A 20187-nucleotide genomic window follows, 5' to 3' on the forward strand; every position below is an offset into this window, starting at 1 on the left:
TAGCGGCCACAGACCCAATGGAGCCGTAGCCATAGCCAATAATTCAGCGTGTTTATCTGCTTTGTAGCTGTGCCAGTCATTCATGGGCAACATTCAGTGATCGCCACCACTGCATTCATCACTCATTCAGTAAAGCTTTCTTCACAACTGTACAAATGCTACTGTTACAATTTCATAAACACCGGCATTGTTCAATGCATGAAACACACAAGTGCATACGTTTACACATACATGTACATGTAAGTACTTATAGATGTATACAACGATATGATACATGTACAGGTAGGCAATGCACACAAAGTTGGATAACCTGTCTATAACGGACACTCTTTTCGTTTCCCTTGGATGGCGTTATAGACAGGTTTGACTGTATATTTTTTTATAATAAAGAGTAGAAACATACACAATATTAATTAAGATTCTACAGAGTCAAACAATTTTTTGATAATTTTTACATGTGGCATTCATATCTACAGCAAGAGCAAAAATGAGTGTGGAACTAAAGATATTGTTTGACCTGCAGGAGTACCACAAATAACACTTGGGGACTGGGTCGTATACCAGCTAATGGTGAAGAACGGAACCATTTCAATTGGGAACTATGTATAGGTTCTCATCGGAGCCATTTTGCAAGAACCATATGATGAGAACATTTTGCGAGAACCAACTGATGAGAACATTTTGGGAGAACCATCTGATGAGAACCATTTTGGGAGAACCATCTGATGAGAACATTTTGGGAGAACCATCTGATGAGAACCATTTTGGAGCTGACGAGTGTGTATTTTGAGGGTGCTGAATCCAAATCTGCCTGATGCAACTTTTGCATCCCTGAGGGTTTTAAGATATTCAAGATAGCTGTCAAAATGGCCTCCAAAAACAAAAACTGCCATCTATTTCCTTGTAAATGGTGAAAAATTTGGCAAAAAAAATGGTTTTACCCTATTTTGAGGGTGTCTAACTTTAACCTGGATGATGTAACTCATGCAGCCAAGAGAGTTTTGAGATGTCCAAGATTAGATGGTTGCCAATAGGGCCATCAAAAATTGAAATTCCAATATGAATATTTCCTAACAAATGGTGAAAACTGAAAATAGACTGATGGTTTTACCTAATTTTAATTGTGCTTAATCCGGATGTTGTTTATGCAATTCTTGCATTCTTTCCGGGTTTTGATGAATTATTCAAAATGGTCACCAAAATGGGGATGAAAATAAACTATGATATGAGTATTTCACTGTGAGTAATGAAAAACTGACAGTAAATTGATGGTCCTACCCTATTTTGAGGAGGAATCTGAACGGGAATCCAAATTTGGTTGCAAACTCTTGCATCCTTGAGGGCTTAGGTTAGGGCTAGTTGGGAGAATTTGTCAAATCAGCCAAATTGCTATCCAAAATGGCCACCACAGTGTTAAAGGGATCGTATAGTTTTGGTTGAGACCTAAAATATGCACCAAAATCCAATAAGGCATGCCTCATGGGATGTTTTCACGTGTACTGGAATAGTTGCTATTGACATCCTCTCTAGAAGAAGTAAATGTTTTTCACTTACAAACACAGATATAATGACTAATGGTATATTAAATAAAAAAAGATAGATGACTTGCAAAAAAGGGAAATCAGTGTAGCTCCAAATGTATATAACCTATCACTTACCCTATATTCCAAATATATAATCTATCACTTACCCTATATTCCAATATAATCTATCACTTACCCTATATTCACTTGTTCAATTGTTTTATGCATTTTTTTTAATGCCTCCGCCACGAAGTGGTGCTGGAGACATGTTTTCGGGTTGTCTGTCCATCCGTCCGTAATCAATTTTGTGGACAGCGTAACTAAAAAACAGTTTGAGGTATCCTAATGAAACTTGGCATGTATATGTATGAGTAGGCAAAGCTGTGCCTATCAACTTTTAGGCGCACATGCTCAAAGGTCAAAAGGTCAAGGTCAAATACTCAAAATTTCATTATTTCCCCCATATCCATGCAATGCCTAAAGATATTTTCCGTAAACTTAGTGTATACATGTACTACCGAATAAAGATTCTCCAGAGAGAGTTTCGGGTCATGAGGTCAAAGGTCAAGTCAAAATGTTGAAATTTCATGTTTTTCTCCATATCTCACAAATGGTTCATGGTGTCCTAATGGAACTTAGTATATGTGCATGACCTGACTGACAGTGATTATCTAGGAAATTTGGGGGTCATGGGTCAAAGGTCAGATTCAAAGGTCAAGGTCAACTCTTCAAAATGTCACTTCTTCCTTCATATCTATGCAATGCCTGCAGGATTTTTCTTGAAACTTGATATATATTTATTACCCAAAAGAGATTCTCTGGGAAGTTTCTTGCCAAAAGGTCAAGAGGTTAAAGGTCAAGTGAAAGTGCTAAATTTCACTTCTTCCTCTGTATCTCGAAAGTGACTCAAGCTATCATTATGAAACTTTAGTACATGCATGCTCTGCCTGACAGTGATTCTCTCGGGAACTTTAGTGTCAAAGTCAAAAGTAAAGAATCAAAGGCCAGGTTTAAATGCTAATATTTTACCATTTAATACTGAAATGACACTATTTCTCCATACCTTGAAAATTACTCAATGCATAAACTTATAAAAGGGTCAAAAGAGAAGTTAGTGAAAAACCTTAAATTGCCAAATACCTGCACTCTTAGACAATTTAGCCATTGTTCCAATTAAACCTAGTTCAAAAGTAAACATTCAGCACATTTGTGACAAATCTGTCATTTTAATATTTTGTCAATTATGTGAAACTGTCATCACATTGGCAAGACATTGCGCTATAGACTTATTAGGAGAATCATGCATTATGGCAGAGGCATCTAGTTGAAATTCCAGAAAATAATCACTGACGATTGAGCAATAGATCTGTATTTTTTTTTTGAAACCCTTCTTACATACTGATTCAAATGTTTTTTATGCCTCCGCCACGAAGTGGTGCCGGAGGCATTATGTTTTCGGGTTGTCCGTCCGTCCGTCCGTCCGTCCTTCCGTCCGTCCTTCCGTCCTTCCGTCCGTCCGTAATGAATTTTGTGGACAAGGTAACTATCAAAACCCGTTGAGGTATCCTAATGAAACTTGGCATGTATGTGTATTAGGGGGTGAAGTTGTGCCTATCAACTCTTGGGTGCACATGCTGAAGGTCAAAGGTCAAAAGGTCAAGGTCAAATACATAAAATTTCACTATTTCCACCATATCTATTGAATGCCTGAAGATATTTTCTTGAAACTTAGTGTATACATGTATTACCCAATTAAGATTCTCTGGTGAAAGTTTGGGTCATGAGGTCAAAGGTCAAAGGTCAAAAGGTCAGGGTCAAATAGGTCACCTACATAAAATTTCACTATTTCCACCATATCTATTGAATGCCTGAAGATATTTTCATGAAACTTAGTGTATACATGTATTACCCAATTAAGATTCTCTGGTGAAAGTTTGGGTCATGAGGTCAAAGGTCAAAGGTCAAAAGATCAAGTAAAAATATTAAAACTTTTTTTTTTCTCCATACCTTGGAAAATTGTTCAAGGTATCTTCATGGAACATAGTATATACATATACTGACTGGAAGTGATTATCTAGAGAATGTAGGGTTCATGGGGTCAAAGGTCAGGGATCAAAGGTCAAGTGCAACACTTCAAAATTTTACTATTTCCCTCCTATCATGCAATGCCAGCAGGGTTATTTTTTTTTTTACACTTGGTGTATGCATACATGTGTAACCTAATAGAAATTCTCTGGAAAGTTTTTTTTTTCTTCTTTTTTTGCCTCAAAAGGTCAAAGATCAAGTGAAAGTGCTGAACTAACTTTTTCCTCCATATCTCGGAAGTGGCTCAAGTTATCTTGAAACTTAGTACATATTATGCATGTTCTACCTGAAAGTGATTATCTTATGAATTTTAGGGTCAAGGGCCAGATGAAAATGGTAACAATTTACTATTCAATTCAGAAATTGCACTTTTTCTCCACACCTGTACCTTGAAAATTACTCAATGCCTAAATGTATGAATGGGTCAAAGTCGAGTTAAAGTCCTTAAATCCCTAGATACATGCTCTCCTATTCATCCAATTAAACCTAGGTCAAGGAAGGTGAACATTCAACACATTTGTGACAAACTTGTCATTTCAATATTTTGCCAATTTTGTGAAAATGTAATCACACATTGTCCACATGTACTATCTAGACCTATTGGGAAAATCATTCATTATGGCGGAGGCATACCAGTCGCCAAAGCGACATTTCTAGTTTTAGCAATGATTTCTTGTATGACCACTATTCTTTAGATGTGGAGTATTCCAGGGGTGGAATTTGAATTAGTTTTTATGCTTCATACATCGAACAAAAAAAAACAAAAAAAAAAAAAACAACAAACAAACTGAAAGACTTATTCTTGCTTATATCAGTACTTGACAAAGTTTCCTCTCACATTGAGATTTTTAAACAGGTGGATTTCATTGAATTGGCAAACCACCAAAGTCAGTCTCATCTGGTTCATTTTGTTCCGATCAAGCTCCTCCATCTCCGTTATGATCAGTCCTTGTCCCTTCCGTAAAAGGACGAGTCCAAGATAACGCGTGCGATACGTGTGGAACACTCAGAGATTTTATGACTTGAAAAATAGTGTTAATGGCCTTTGATCATTCATATTGAACTTTATCATGATGATTGATATATATATATCTAGGAGAAGAATAATCATGTAAAAAATGGAGAAAAATGACCTTGACAATTATACTCTAGAAGAGAAAATATGTGCCGTTAGATATGGGACCAGAAAAATTGTTGTGTTTTTGAACATTTTTTTTCAACCTCAAAACTCTCTGAAAGTATTCCATTCTACAACTTGTAACTCATGGCCACTGAGGAGATAGGTGTAGTTTAGGGTTTTGTCACTCATTCTAGCCTTTGCCACAACATCACTTTTTTTTTTCCACACGTGAGGTTCCTCCCTGGGCACAATAGTTCACACTGTTTCCTCGCAATCATCCTGTAAAGTCAGTAAGAACTTTACAGCAATAATGCCTCTCTGGCACTATCAAAATATTAGCAAATGAATATTGTTGTGCCTAAATACTTCAGGTTTTCCTCTCTAAAGAAATTGGGTATTAAGGAATATGAATATTAAATTTATGCAGAATGCTTGAGAAACCATATCGATATATTGTAGTGGTCATAGATGCAGCCATTTCTAAAGACATCAGAATATGCAACAAGTTCAATAAGAATATGAGACAAGATTCATAAGAATACCAGACAAGGTACTTACAACAGCAGACCACATGACTTACTCCAGCCGAAATGGAGTAACTTTGTATCTTTTGAACTATATTTGGTGGCCACAAAGTCATTTTGTATTTCTATTTAGCAAAATTAAATTATTAGTAGTATCTTGTTTTCATAAGTTTCAGTACAATGTTAATATCAATCTTTTCAGTACATGTATAAACACCAAATGCGGCCATTTCGGATACCACTGATTTTTGGCTGATTTGACAAATTCTCTTAACTGACTTGTAATTTAAGAATATAAATCATTGCTTTTCAACCTGAGTTCAATCTCCTTCACTTAAGAGCACAATATTTTACCATTTTTGAACTTTATAAAGGAATTTCCATTTGTACAGGAAATCCTGAGTATCTCAACACTTTCAAAGATGCAAGAGTTGCATTGCCTAGATTTGGCTTTAGCACCCTCAAAATAGATTAAGACCATCAATTTACTTCCAATTTTTCATCATTTATGAGGAAATATTTAAATTGGAAATTCAATCGTCAGCCATTTTGGTAGTAATGTTGAATCACTAAGAACATAAAAATTGTGTCAGCCAGATTTGGCTTCAGCTCCTTCAAAATGAGTAAAAGTATCAAATGTTGTTCATTTTTAACCATGTAGAGGAAAATACATAAAAATATCTGAATATCTGAGATTGATGGCCATTGTGGCAATGATCTTGAATATGTCAAAAGCCTCAAAGATTCATCAGGTGTCTCATGCAAATTCCGATTCCACCTTTGAAATGGGAAAGAAACACCAATTGTTTTCAATTTTTCACCATTAAGAAGGAAATACACAGGATTTCCTTTTTAGCTCACCTGAGCCTAAGTGAGCTATTGCGATCGCTCTTCATCCGGCGTCCGTCGTGCGTAAACTTTTTACATTTTCATCTTCTTCTTGAAAACCCCAAGACTGGTTTTCACCAAACTTGGCAGGTAGCATCCCTAGGGGGTTAGGATCTCAATTTGTTAAAATGGGCACCATGCCCCACCCAGGGGGCCCCCAGGGGGCCCCAAACCCCCCAAAAATTAAGGAATCTTTAAAAATCTTCTTCTCTAGAACCAGAAGTGATAGAGCTAAGTTCATACTATGAGTTAGTACATTAATGACTGTAGTTCCAAGTTTGTTCATGGTAGATCCAGGGGTCCCCCCCCCCCCCCAGGGGAGGGGGGGTGAGGAGGTCAAAATGGGGCCTAAATTGTACATTTTCATCATCTTCTTGAAAACCTCGTAATGGATTTTTACCAAACTTGGCAGGTGGCATCCCTAGGGGATGAGGATCTCAATTTGTTAAAATGGGCACCATGCCCCACCCAGGGGGCCCGCAGGGGGCCCAAACCGTAAGGTATCTTTAAAAATCCTCTCTCTAGAAACAGAAGTGATAGAGCTAGGTTAATACTATGAGCTATTACATTGATGACTGTAGTTTCAAGTTTGAGGTTGTTCATGGCGGAATCAGGGGTGCCCCCCTTGGGACCCAGGGGAGGGGGGTGGGGAGGGGTCCTAATGGGGCCTAAATTGTACATTTTCATCTTCTTCTTGAGATCCCCATGACCCGTTTTCACCAAATTTGGCAGGTAGCATCCCTAGAGGTGTAGGATCTCAATTTGTTCAAATGGGCACCATGTCCCACCTGGATAGCCTTTTGGCAAGGCCTCGTGGCTGAAAAAGAGACTAACTGCAAGAGAACGGGTGAACGTGAGACCGAGCGATGCAGCTGCGAGGCCTTTTGAAACCTGACATGAATTCCTTATCTTGAGCCTTGTTTCTCGCCGATTCTGCTACCAAAAAGGGTAGCGGCCAATCAGCGACCGCATTGCTCATCACACCGTTGCATCTAATGAAATGCATAATATGCATGTCGATGGCTCGCTCATCCGTATCCAGCCTGCGTTGCCTGCCTGCGGTAGCTGCCTGCATTGCCAGCGTTGACACGTCCTCATTAGCATGCCAACTCTGATCTGACTCATGCATATCATGAATGATTCATACTCGCCTTCGTCGGGAGGCGGTAGAGAAAAAAAAACCAGGTTTCAAAAGGCCTCGTGGCTGCGCCACTCGGTCTCGCGTTCACCCGTTTCTCTCAGTGCTCGGTATGGCGAGTTAGTCTCAATCTTCAGCCACGAGGCCTTGTCAAAAGGCTACACCTGGAGGTCCCCAAGGGACTCAAACCTCCTAAGATTAAGGAATCTTTAAAAATCTTCACTGGAATCAGAAGTGATAGAGCAAAGTTAATACTATAAGTTGTTACATTAATGACTGTAGTTTCAAGTTTGTTTGATAGCAGATCCAGGAGTGCCCCCTTGTGGGCGGGGGAGGGGGGATGGGGAGGTCCAAATTAGGGCCTAAATTGTACATTTTCATCTTCTTCTTGAAAACCTCATGATGGATGTTCACCAAACTTGGCAGGTAGCATCCCTAGGGGGTTAGGATCTCAATTTGTTAAAATGGGCACCATACTCCTGGCCCCCCATCCCCCAAATTAAGGAATCTCAAAAAAAAAGTGTTCTTCTCTAGAACCAGAAGTGATAGAGCTAAAATTGATACTATGAGTGGGGGGGGGGGCAAATTTGGGCCCTAATTGTACATGTTCATCCTCTACTTGAGAATGCCTGGTCAAATTTTGGTAGAGCTGTGTGTAATTTAGATTAGTGACTGCGTGAAAGGTGAACTTGCGATACTCAGGTGAGCGCTAGACCCGCGGGTCTCTTGTTTGGGACCATTTTGGTGGCCATCTTGACCTTCAAGGATGCAAAGCTTGCATCATGCTGATTCAGATTCAGCACCCTCGAAATCGAGCAAAACCACCAATTATTTCAGTTTTTCAGTGATTGAGATGGAAATATCCATATGAATTTCTTTTTTCCACGGCCAGTTTGATAACCATTTTGAATATCTCTAGACCCTCAAGGATGTAAAAATTCCATTATCCAGATTTGGATTCAGCACCCTCAAATTAATGTAAAGCAACCAATTGTTTTCAATTGTGTTTAAAATCCAGATGGAGTTTTTGGCGGCCAGTTTGGTGGCCATCTTGAATATCTCAAAACCCTGCAAAAAAAAATTACATCATGCTGATTACCCTTGAAATAGGGTAAAACCACCAATTGTTTTCAATGTTTCACAATTCAGATAAAAATACATAGCAATTTCCAATTTTGGTGGCCATTTTGAATCTCTCAAAACCCTCAAGGATGCAAGAGATGCATCATACAGATTCAGATTCTGCACCCTTAAAATAGGGTACAACCATCAATAGTTCTCAGTTTTTCCCATTTCAAAGGGAATACATCAAACTTTCCAGTTTTGGCGGTCATTTTAATGGCCATTCTGATCTTCTCAAAACCCTCAAGGATACAAGTGTTTCATCATCCAGATTCAGATTCAGCACCTCAAAATAGGGTAAAACCATAAGAAATATCAGGCAGACGGCAAAACAAGGTTCAGCCTCTGGCAACCAGACCTGATATAGCAATCATGAACTTGACATTTGGCAAGAAGCACAAACCTGGTGTATTGTAATGTCAACACTGTAGAAAATGACAGAGAGTTAAAAGTGACATCTTTGTACAAATTTACATTTAAAATGCAGAGATTCAAAATGGGTGCCTTTAGTGTAATTGTAGAATCACCAGTTAAAGAGGAGTCCACCACAAAAGTAAGTTTATATGAATACAGTGCACTCCTATTTTAATGAACACAGTTAATACAAAATCTAGTTACAATGAAATTAAAATTTAGGTCCCGAAATTATTATCTATATCGTTTTATGCTGTACTGTTGTGCTATAATAAAATTCAATCCCATTTTCTGTGCTCATTTTTCCAATAATAAAATTTCAATAGGCCTGCCGTGAAAGAAAACTGCCAGTCCCAAGGACTTTGCTATCACAAGAGTGCTCTGTGTAATCAGACAAATAAGAGAAACAGGACAGTGAAAGTTAGAGAAATTATGTATAATTTTTAGCTCACCTGAGCCGAAGGTTCAAATGAGCTTTTGTGATCATTCACCGTCTGGCATGCATTGTGCGAACACTTTTTAGATTATCTCTTTTTTTCAACCCCATGACAGATTTTTACCAAACATGACAGGTAGATCTTAATTTCTTCAAATGGGCTCCGTAACCCCACCCCCCCCCCCCATAGAGGCCCAAAAGCCCCCAAATTAAGGTAGCTTTAAAAATCTGCTGTAGAACCAGAAGTGATAGAGCTTAGTGCTAGGAGTAAGTACATTCTTGGTAAGTGCAATTTCAGTGGTGGATCTGGGGTGCCCCCCTGTGAGGCCATGAGAAGGAAAACCAAATATGCGCTAAATTTTCACATTTTCATGCTTCTTCTTGATAAGCCCATGATGGATCGTCACCAAACTTGGGAGTTAGCATCCCAACCCCCAGCCCCATTTAAAGAATCTCTCAAAATTCTTCAAAACTTCTGAACCAGAAGTGATAGAGCTTTAGTGCTATGGCTATAGTTTAAAGGGTGTGTACAGTTCTGGTCGAGGTGAGGATTTAGCTTTTAACGTTTTGCGAGATATTCAGAAACCATTCTATGAGATGTCAAAGAGCATGCAGTTGTAAGGGGTATCAAAAGTTTATTCTATGGAAATCGGTTTTGAAATGGCTGAGATATCCAAAAACAAGGTGAAACAAAGAGATCCTAATAAAGTTGAGGCATGTCGCCTTTTATTATTAGCACTTTTTTGGATATCTCAGCCATTTGAAAACCAATTTTCATCAAATAAACGTTGAGTCCTTCTTAAAATTACATGCTCTTTCATATTTCATAAGAGGCTTTTCATTATCTCACTTAGGAATGTTCAAAACATGAATCCCCACCTCAACCAGTACTGTACAGTCCCTTTAAAGTTTGTTGATAACAAGAGAGGATGCTCCTGTCTAGGCCAGTTGGGATGAGGGAAATACAATGTAAGTTCAGACCAAATTTTTGCATTTAATCTTCTTCTTGAGAATGCATGGTTAAAATTTCACCATACATGGCAGCCATCTTTGCTAGGATTGAATACATATCTGTACAAATGTCACCACACCATTGCCCCCAGGTGCCAAGGTCCTCCGAATTGAGAGATTCTTTGAAAAAAAAAAAAATCTATAAAGCCAGAAATACTCCTACAGAAATATGTACTGTAAAAGTGGAAATTTTCGCGGTGTTGAAATTTTCGCGCAACCAGAAACTAGCACGAAAAGTTTTTGCTTGCCATATGTTCCTGTGCGTGATGTCTTGATTCCGCAGAATTAAAAACACACAAACTCTGCTTACCCAGCCAACGCAAAAAAAAAAAAATTAGTCACAAAAAAAAAAAAATAGTCGCACAAAAATATCCACTTTTACAGTATTAGTGAGTGGTATTATCATGTATGTTGATGCCAGATTCAGGGATGGCTCCCTTGGGGTTGGGACTAAAACTACAGGCCACATTTCACATTTTGATCTTCTTTTAGAAAATGCAGGTGCAAATTTTCTACAAACTTACCAGATATTATTGCCAGTATGCTCTCCTGGAGGTTTCCCAAAGCTCCCCAAGTTTGCTACATGTAGTTTCTTATGGGTAATAGTCTTCAAGAATGTGTAGAAAGTAAATATGCAATACTCAAGTGACCACGAGACCCCTCCCCCACCCCAGTTTCTTGTTTGAAGTTGTAATCAATCAAATCAAATTAATATCTCTGTGATAATATGTGGACTCACCCTCCATTTTCTTTGTGCATAAAATTTCATAAAATATCTTTTCTTTTTTATTAGTTTTGATTATTGATGGTGAAATATATTGCTTGCATGAGGTTATGGAAAATATAACAATTGTATTGAGGGTGTATATGTACAATTGGAGAGTTTCTTGATGGGAAAAACTAAGTCATTTTATAGTTCAGAGCAAATTGGGGATGAGTTCACATGTAGCATCACAATATAGTTTCAATGTATTTTCGATTGATCACATCTAAAAATCATGATTCTTATCAGTTTTCACCAGAATTTGCTCAAACTTTCTCTCCTGTTTCTGTAATTTTGCTGATTTCATTCACAAAAACTAATTTTCAGGATGGATTTCTCCTTTTTTAGAAGGTATAGTCACAATGATTTACTCACAAGTTTTTCTTTTTCAAATTGGATTGTGAAAGGAAACGGTTTGACAAAATCAGTAAGCTGGTTACATGTTAACTTTGAAGACAAGTATTTAAGTGTTCATTGTCAGTTTCAACATCAGAATGCATTGGCTTTTGTCGTCTTACAATGTGATTATTTTTAAAAAAATCAGTGCAGTATGGTAACCTTTTTGTAGAAATTTACATGCATGGCATGGAAAATCAATCATAAATAGGAGGGAAAATTGTAAGAATGTTATCTGAATATCTTATTCATGTGTTTCTGTCGTAGGTCTCATCTTTGTGATAGATAGTAATGACAAGGAGCGACTTGGTGAGGCCAGGGACGAGCTCACCAGAATGCTGAATGAAGATGACCTTAAAGATGCAAAACTCCTGGTCTTTGCCAATAAGCAGGTATACTTTCTCTCTTTTTTTTAAGTCAGTACACCTCTGCACCATGTGTGCTAGAGGAATAAATACATGCATTTGGGGCTTCTTCTATCTTTATTTTGGCCCATCAGAGTGTTTTTATGCCTCCGCCACGAAGTGGTGCCGGAGGCATTATGTTTTCGGGTTGTCCGTACGTCTGTACGTCCGTACGTCCGTACGTCCGTCCGCTTTCGTTTACGCGATAACTTGAGTAATATTTACTGGAATTTTACCAAACTTGGTCCAATTATGAAGTATGATGGGGCAACGATTTGATAAGATTTTGGGTGAAATCGGCTAAAGGTCAAAGGTCAAGGTCAAATCATGAAATTGTATCCGTTTACGCGATAACTCAAGACTGTATGGAGCAAATTTCACCAAACTTTGTTGGAGGATGATGTGTGATGGGACAATTACTTGATTAGTTTTTCAGTGAAATCGGACAGAGGTCAAAGGTCAAAGATCAAGGTCAAATCCTAAAATTTATCTGTTTGTGTGATAACTCAAAACTGGATGAAGCAGCTTTCACCAAACTTGGTCCAAGGATGATGTATGATGGGACAATTAGTTGAGTAGATTCTAGTGACATTGACAAGAGGTCAAAGGTCAAAAGGTCAAGGTCAAATGCTAAAAATGTTGCTATTTCCCCATATCTATGCAATGCCCGCAGTTATTTTCTTGAAACTTAGTGTAGACATGTACTACTGCGTAAGGATTCTCCAGAGAGAGTTTCATGTCATTAGGTCAAAGGTCAAAAGGTCAAAGGTTAGGTGAAAATGTTGCAATATCACTTTTCTCGCAAATGGTTCAATGTATCTTCATGGAACATGGTACATATGCATGTACTGACTGGCAGGGATTATCTAGGGAATTTAGGGGTCATGGGTCAATAGTCAGGGGTTCAAAGGTCAAGGTCAACTCCTCAAAATGTTACTGTATTTCCCTCATACATGTATAACTAGTATATGCAATGATTGCATTATTAGTTTTAAAAGTGTTTAATATATGTACATGTATTACTTGATGGAGATTCTCTTGGAAATTTCCAGCCAGAAGGTTAAAGGTCAAAGGTTAAGGGTCAAAGGTCAGGTTTAAATGGAAAAAAAATATTTTGTACTGTAATTACACTCTTTCTTCATACCTTGAAAATTATACTCAATGCATAAACTTATAATAAGGTCGGTCAGAAGTAAAGTAAAAATTTTCAATTCCCCAAATATGTGTACCTGCACTCTTTAATAGACAATTATAGCAAACCCAGTTCGTGGAAAGTGAACATTCAAGATATTTCTGACAAACCTGTTATTTCGATATTTTGCCAGTTATGTGAAACTGTCATCACACATTGTGAAGACATTGTACTATACACCTATTGGGAGAATCATGCATTATGGCGGAGGCATCAGTCGCCGTAGCGACATTTCTAGTTTCATTTATGTGAAACTAGATTGAAAATCAAAAGTACCGTTCTGCTAAGCTAGAGCAGGAATAGATTTTGACAGGGCAGTGCATTGTATGTAGATTCAGGGGCAAATTTACCTGAGGTCAGTTAAGAAAAGTCAAATATTTCAAGTTAATTCAATTTAACTGTGCTTTATTTTGTTAATTCAGTTGTTTCCATGCTAAAATTCAATTGAATGCATCAAGATTTTGCCAGTTATAGTGCCTGTTGTGAGTATGCTACGTGAGGTGCTAATTACTTTTTATGCAAAATCTGATATAAGGGTGAAAGGTCACGAAAATTTTGATAAATGATAGTGTTCAGTGTAAGAATCACAGAGCATGCAGTCATAGTAGTCTGGGTGACAGAGGCTGAACCTTGTTTTACCGCCCACCCAATGTTGTTTTTTTTTTTTTATGGTTTTATCCTATTTCTGGCATGCTGAGACCGAATCTGGATGATGCAACTCTTGCATCCTTGAGGGTTTTGAGATATTCAAGATGGCCACCAAAATGGCCGCCAAAAATGGATATTCACATGTACTTCCTTCTAAATGGTGAAAAATTGAAAACAATTGATGGTTTTATCGTATTTCGAGGATGCTGAATCTGAATCTGGATGATGCAAAATGGTTCAAGGTACCTTCATGGAGACTTAGTACATATGCATGCACTGACTGACAGTAATTATCTAGGGAACTTGGGGGTCGGGTCGTGGTTCAAAGGTCAGGGGTCAAAGGTCAAGGTCAACTCATAATTTCACTATATCCCTCATATTTATGCAATGCCTGCATGATTTCTCTTGAAACTTAATATAAATGTATTGCATAATAGAGATTCTCTGTAAAGTTTCTTGCCCAACATGTCAAATGTCAAAAGGTCAAAGGTCAAGTGAATGTGCTAAATTTCACTTCTCCATATTTCGAAAGTGACTCAAGGTATCATGAAACTCGGTACATATTTATGCATGTTCTGATTGCTAATATTTTAATATTTGTCACTGAAATTCCACCTTTTCTCCATACCTTGACAATTACTCTATGCATAAACTTATAAAAGGGTAAAAAATCAAGTAAAAATCCTCAAATCCCCAAATACCTTCACTCTTAGACATACAAAAAGTATGGCCATTCATTCAATTAAACCTAGCTCAAGGAAAGTAAACATTCGACACATTTGTGACAGACCTGTCATTTTAATATTTTGCCAATTTTATGTGAAACTGTCATCACACATTGTTAAGATATTGTACTTTAGACTCATTAAGATAACCATGCATTATGGCAGAGGCATACCAGTCGCCATAGCAACATTTCTAGTTTTTGAATGTTGTGAAGGGATATCTTTCTCTTTCTCTTATTTTTTTCTTTCTTTTTTTTTTTTGGTGGGTTTCCTCTTTAGATATATGAATCTGTGTGTGTGTCTACATGTGATATATTGTGTGTGACCAGCTAAAAAAAAAAAAAGAAGCTAACTTTCTATTAGCATATAGACCGGTAAATCTAATTGAATATACATGTATGTGTGTATAATGCAGATGTTGCACAGTTTCGAGGCAGGTGGATTGGCTGATGAAAACCTAGAAAGAGAAGGTTCTCAAAAAACAAAAAAACCTTGAGGAAAACTAAGTTTCCATTTTTAATTCAATAATTCCCTACTTGCCATAGAAAATAAATTGTACTCACTTTATCCACGACTCTGTGATGAATTCCAAACAAACACTCTTCCCAAATTCAGTTTAATTGATTACAAAAGTAAATTTTTTAGACTTCAGTTCTCTATCAGGTTCTTTTTACGTGTTATTCAATCCCTAGAGAAATCAAAGTGTTAAAATTAATGAATAATTTTGAATTCAAATAGAAACAATTTCGTTTGGTAGACTATACACATAGCTAATTCAAGGGACATTTATGGGTGTTTTTGTATTGTTATTGTTCAAACCTTCTGTGTATTTTGCAATGTTTGTATTTTGAATTGTCCTGTTTTGTCAACTTCTATGATTACATTCTATGTCTTACTTTCTTGATAACACTTTTCATATCTTTTCTTGTAAATGGAAACTTTTCGTGGAAAGTTACAAATTATTTCTGTTTTTGGCTCTCCCCAGGATTTGCCCAATGCACTGGGTACTGCTGAAATTCAAGAAAAGCTTGCTCTAAGCTCGCTGAAGAACCGATCATGGTATGTGCAGGCTACTTGTGCAACCTCTGGAGATGGCCTTTATGAAGGCTTGGACTGGCTTTCTAACGCATTGAAGAACCAATGATGGCACTTTTATCTTTTGCCTTGATAATTTTTTGTTCTTACTTTGATCGCCTGTTCTCCAACATCAATGTAAAACTAATACCCCTGTTCCACTGAGGTTTTTTTTTTTCTCATCAATCACCTGTCGGAAGCAAAAAACTTTGCTTCTGCCTACCAGCAGAAGTTTGTCAGATCGCAGTCTGATGAATCCAACTTGTGTTGGTCAACTATCAGGTCAGTGTCAGACATGTCGAGGCGTGATCCAATGAGACAAGATCGTTTGAAGAGGATCACATGCTACATGTCTGACACTGACCTGATAGTCGACCAACATAAGTCAGGTTCAACAGACTGCAATCTGATACACCTCGTTTGGTGGATGGAAGCATCAAACTTTGGTTCGGACGAGTGACCAATAAGAAAAATCTCTGTAGAATGGGGGTATTACAGCCACAATTTGTGACTCCCCTATTATCAGATGTTTATATTCATGTTTGGGTTTGTAAATTCTGTTGCACCTGACAGTGGGGATTATGTGAATTCTTTTGTTTGTTTGTTTTTTATTGGGGGGGGGGGAGGGGGCAGAGATGGTAGCCCAAGTGCCAGCATGTCATTCACTCAACTGAGCCAAAGGCTCAATTGAGCTGCTGCGATCACTCATCGTCCAGCTTCCGGCATGCGTCTTACATAAACTTTTTACAGTTTCATTTTCTTCTTTAAAACCCTATGACAGATTTCCACCAAATGTGACACGTATTATCCCTTCCCTTCAGGTATTATCCCTATGGGAATAGGATCTCAACTTGTTCAAATGGGCACCCAAGGGGAGGGCACACAGGTGGCCCCAAAACTCTCAAATTAAGGAATCTTTAAAAATCTTCTCTAAAACCAGAAGTAATATAGCTAAGTTAATGCTATAAGTTAGTACATTGATGACTGCAGTTTCAAGCTTGTTCATGGCGGCTATAGAGGTGCTGCCCTTCGGGCCCTGTGGCAGGATCCAAATTGGGGCATAAATTGTACATTTCCATCTCCTTAGAAATGCACGGTCAGATTTTCACCACACTTGGCAGATGTTATCAGTAGGGTGATAAAATAGATATTTCATTTTGTATAAATGGGCACCATTCCCCACCTGGGGCTTACTTGGAGCTCTATCCCCACATTAAGGAATCTTTACAAATCTTCATCTCTCAAAACCTTAGTGTTATGAATAAGTTAGATTGGTGACTGTAGTTGTCAAGTTTGTTTGTGACAGATTGGGGAATGTGCTGCGAGATCAAATCAGGGCCAATTTTCACATTTTCGTATTCTTTTCCAAAATGTATGGTCTGATTTTCACCAAACTTTGGTGGGATTATGGCTAGGGCAGTATGTATATCAGTGCAAATTGGTGACCGTAAATTCCACTTGCTCATGGCTGATTCACAGGTGGACAAGGGGAGGTTTCAAGGTAGGGCCCAATTTTCATCTACCTTTTCAAAGTGCATGGTCAGATTTTCACCAAACTTGAGATGTGTTGTCGCTGGTGTGTAGAAAATATATTTGTACAAATGGGCACAATACCGCACTTGGGGGGGGGGGGGGGGGCACAGTGTCGCATGGGAGAGACAAAGGCCCAAAATTAGGAAATCATTACAAATGAGAGGGGGAGAAGTTGTTGATCAAATTGGGGCCCAATTTTTTTTTTTTTTCTTTCTGAAACACACGGTCAAATTTGTCACCATACTTAACAGGCATTTTTACTAGAATAACAATGTATATCTGATACAAGGACCCCAGAACCTCCCTATCAAGCCTGTTTTAACAGAACCTTTCAATCTAGAGTTATCGCGACAACGTCAGGGTTGAGCACTGGTAATCTGTTTTTACCCTGCCTGTTAAAATGGTCCCTGCAAAGTGTTGCTGGGACGTTGTCACTGCAGAGCTGCCAAGTCTCCCTGATTCTTCAGGAGTCGTCCTGACTTCTTTTGTATCGCTCCATGTCTAGATAAGAGATTCTAAAAGCCCCCTCAGTTTGGAAGATTTTTTGCCCAATGGCATCATGTACTGTAAAAGTGGAAATTTATGCGCCTTTTGTGCAACCAGAAGCTAGTGAGAACATTAGAGCATGTGAATATTTTTGCATGCCATGTGTTCCAGTAGTTAAAGGCATTATTAGGTGATCCGAGTATCCTCTCGAATCACCTTCTGTATCTATACTGATTCTAGTTTTTATTTATTTTTTATTCCTCTATATTTCTCTTCAAATCTTGTGCAGAGGTTAACTAAAAAAATCCTTCAAGTATCAACTTACATCATATACTGTAAAACACAATGTTTTCGCGGCATGAAATTTTCGCGAATTAGAGCCGACTGCCTTTTTTGCAGCATGAAATTGTCGCAAGTTGCCTTTAACATTCAGTGCATCTAGTGTAGACAAGAACTTTTGCATGCATTTTAATTTCGCGAATTTTGGCTCTCGCGAAATTCGTGAAATCAAAATGCACGCGAGCATTCCTCATTTTACAATATGTATCATGTCATGAAGACAACAGATCTATAAAGGTATCACCATGATCAGTCATCCATGACGTCTTTATAGTCATTGTCTCAGATCACACACTCAATCATATCTCATCAATGGAATTGAAATTCTCAATGAAATTTTCATGTTATACACATGTAGTTCCGGTCAAGTTCTATCCATTCATGTTTGTAAAATTCATCTGTACACGCTATACGTGCGCTCACGTTTAAACTTTAACATGCTCCAGTCAAGCTCAAAATTGTTTTGCACATGTTTAGGTCACTTAGAGCACATGTGACCCTGTACAACAAAACAAACAAAAAGTCGCCAGACATGAATTTTTAGTTAAGAGCATATTCTGATAGAGCAGACTTTAAGCTTTAAAATGATGTATAACTCAAATCAAATGGACTCTCCTAACCTATCTAAATATTGGAAAGAAAGCACAAACTCAGGAAAAGTGTGAACTGAGAAAAGAGGCTCTGAAGTACAGTGTCTATTCAAGCGCTCAATCTTAACCAAGCCGTGCTGGCTGTTAGATGAATGGGACAAAAAACAGGAAGTAAACCAGTAGAGTAACAACAATGAAGGGATTATCAGATTAAACTGAAATTAAGCATGCCTTATTAACACATTCTGTCCATAATTAATGCCAACATTCAAAGCAGTAGCATTATCCTTTCAAAGGTTATTAGAGTTGAAAGTGAAGAGTTTGTACAAGGTTTTTAAGAAATGAAAAGGGGGCTCTAAAGACATACCTAATCACACTATTCTACCAAAAAACTTCCGAGATAAACTGCTAAAAAATACACTTTCCTGCCCGTTTTATGATCCCAAATTTTAGCATAATGTAAAGGAAGACTTGCTCTTTCAGAAAATATGAAAAAGTCAAGATCGACTAGGTTGACTCATTTCACTTATTTTCAGTCCTCACGCAAAATCAGTGTGTGCGACTTTTTCTTCGTTTTGTGATGCACGGTCACATATGATAAAAAATCAACAGAAGCGTACATACGCTCACATATACCCATGCTCAGCTCATACATAATAGAATTTTCCTTTGTTTTTACGTGGATCGGATGTCTAAGATGTCAAGGAATGATTCTACCAAGTTTCAAGTCCATCCAACTCAATATGATATCACACGGACCTGTCATAGTTGAAATTCTGCCCGTGCGTCAATGACAATACACAATGCAAATATGGAAAAAAAAAATGCTAGTGTGAAGGGGGTATATAGGAATCACCGCGACGTTGGTCGGGCGGGCGGGCGGTCAGTCGGTCTGTTGCAAAATCTTGCATCGCGAACTCCTCCTACAGTTTTGAAGCGATTTGAATGAAACTTAGGGTAAATGATGATATTGAGGTATAGACGTGTTTTTTGTGGTTGTCGGACAATGTGTTGCCATGGTAACCATAATTTTACCAAAACCTTGTGGATTGAATAACTTCCATAGTATTTAAGCAATCAATTTCAAAATTGGCATCTATGATGATCTATAGGTGTAGCTATGCAAGACACTCTTTGTGTTTGTACTTGACAAAGCGTTGCCATGGTAACCGCATGTTTTCTTTGAAATCTTGTGGAGTGAACAACTTCCACAGTTTTGAAGCAATTGAAATCAAATTTGGTAGCCATTATGGCCTTGAGGCATAGATGTGGAACACATAATTTTTGTGTTTGTTGGACAAAGCGTTGCCATGGTAACCATAACTTTATCATAACCTTGTGGATTGAATAACTTCCACATCATGCAAGCAATTAAGGTCAAATTTAGTATGTATCATGATCTAGAAGTGTAGTTTTGCAAGATACCAATGTGTTAATGTAAGAAAAATTTGTTGCCATGGTAACCACTCATTTTTGTATCAAATTGAACCATTTAATCTATGATGGTGAAATTTGGTGTGTATGATGCTCTTTAAGTGTAGTTTTGCAAAATGTCCTTTGTATTTGTATCGGACAATGCGTTGCCATGGTAACCGCATTTTTTTTTTAATCCTGTGGAGTGAACTTCTTCCACAGTTTTCAAGCAATTGAAACCAAATTTGGTAGGCATTATGGCCCTGAGGTATAGATGTGGAACACATAATTTTTGTGTTTGTCACACAAACCATTGCCATGGTAACCACAATTTTACCAAAACCTTGCAAATCGAATAACTTT

At 37.9% G+C, this 20187-nt stretch overlaps 1 protein-coding gene across 1 annotated transcript in view; it reads left to right on the forward strand.

The window, feature by feature from the left end:
* Nucleotides 1-15634, forward strand: part of LOC140243754 (ADP-ribosylation factor 1) — a 59358-nt gene extending 43724 nt beyond the window's left edge. The window contains exons 4-5 of the mRNA XM_072323421.1: nucleotides 11688-11812; nucleotides 15375-15634. Coding sequence (XP_072179522.1) covers nucleotides 11688-11812; nucleotides 15375-15533 — 284 coding nt within the window. The 3' untranslated portion in view covers nucleotides 15534-15634. The remainder of the gene's footprint in view (nucleotides 1-11687; nucleotides 11813-15374) is intronic.
* Nucleotides 15635-20187: the final 4553 nt, after the last annotated feature.

The sequence above is a fragment of the Diadema setosum genome, chromosome 20 (assembly GCF_964275005.1).
Source record: "Diadema setosum chromosome 20, eeDiaSeto1, whole genome shotgun sequence".
Lineage (NCBI taxonomy): Eukaryota > Metazoa > Echinodermata > Echinoidea > Diadematoida > Diadematidae > Diadema > Diadema setosum.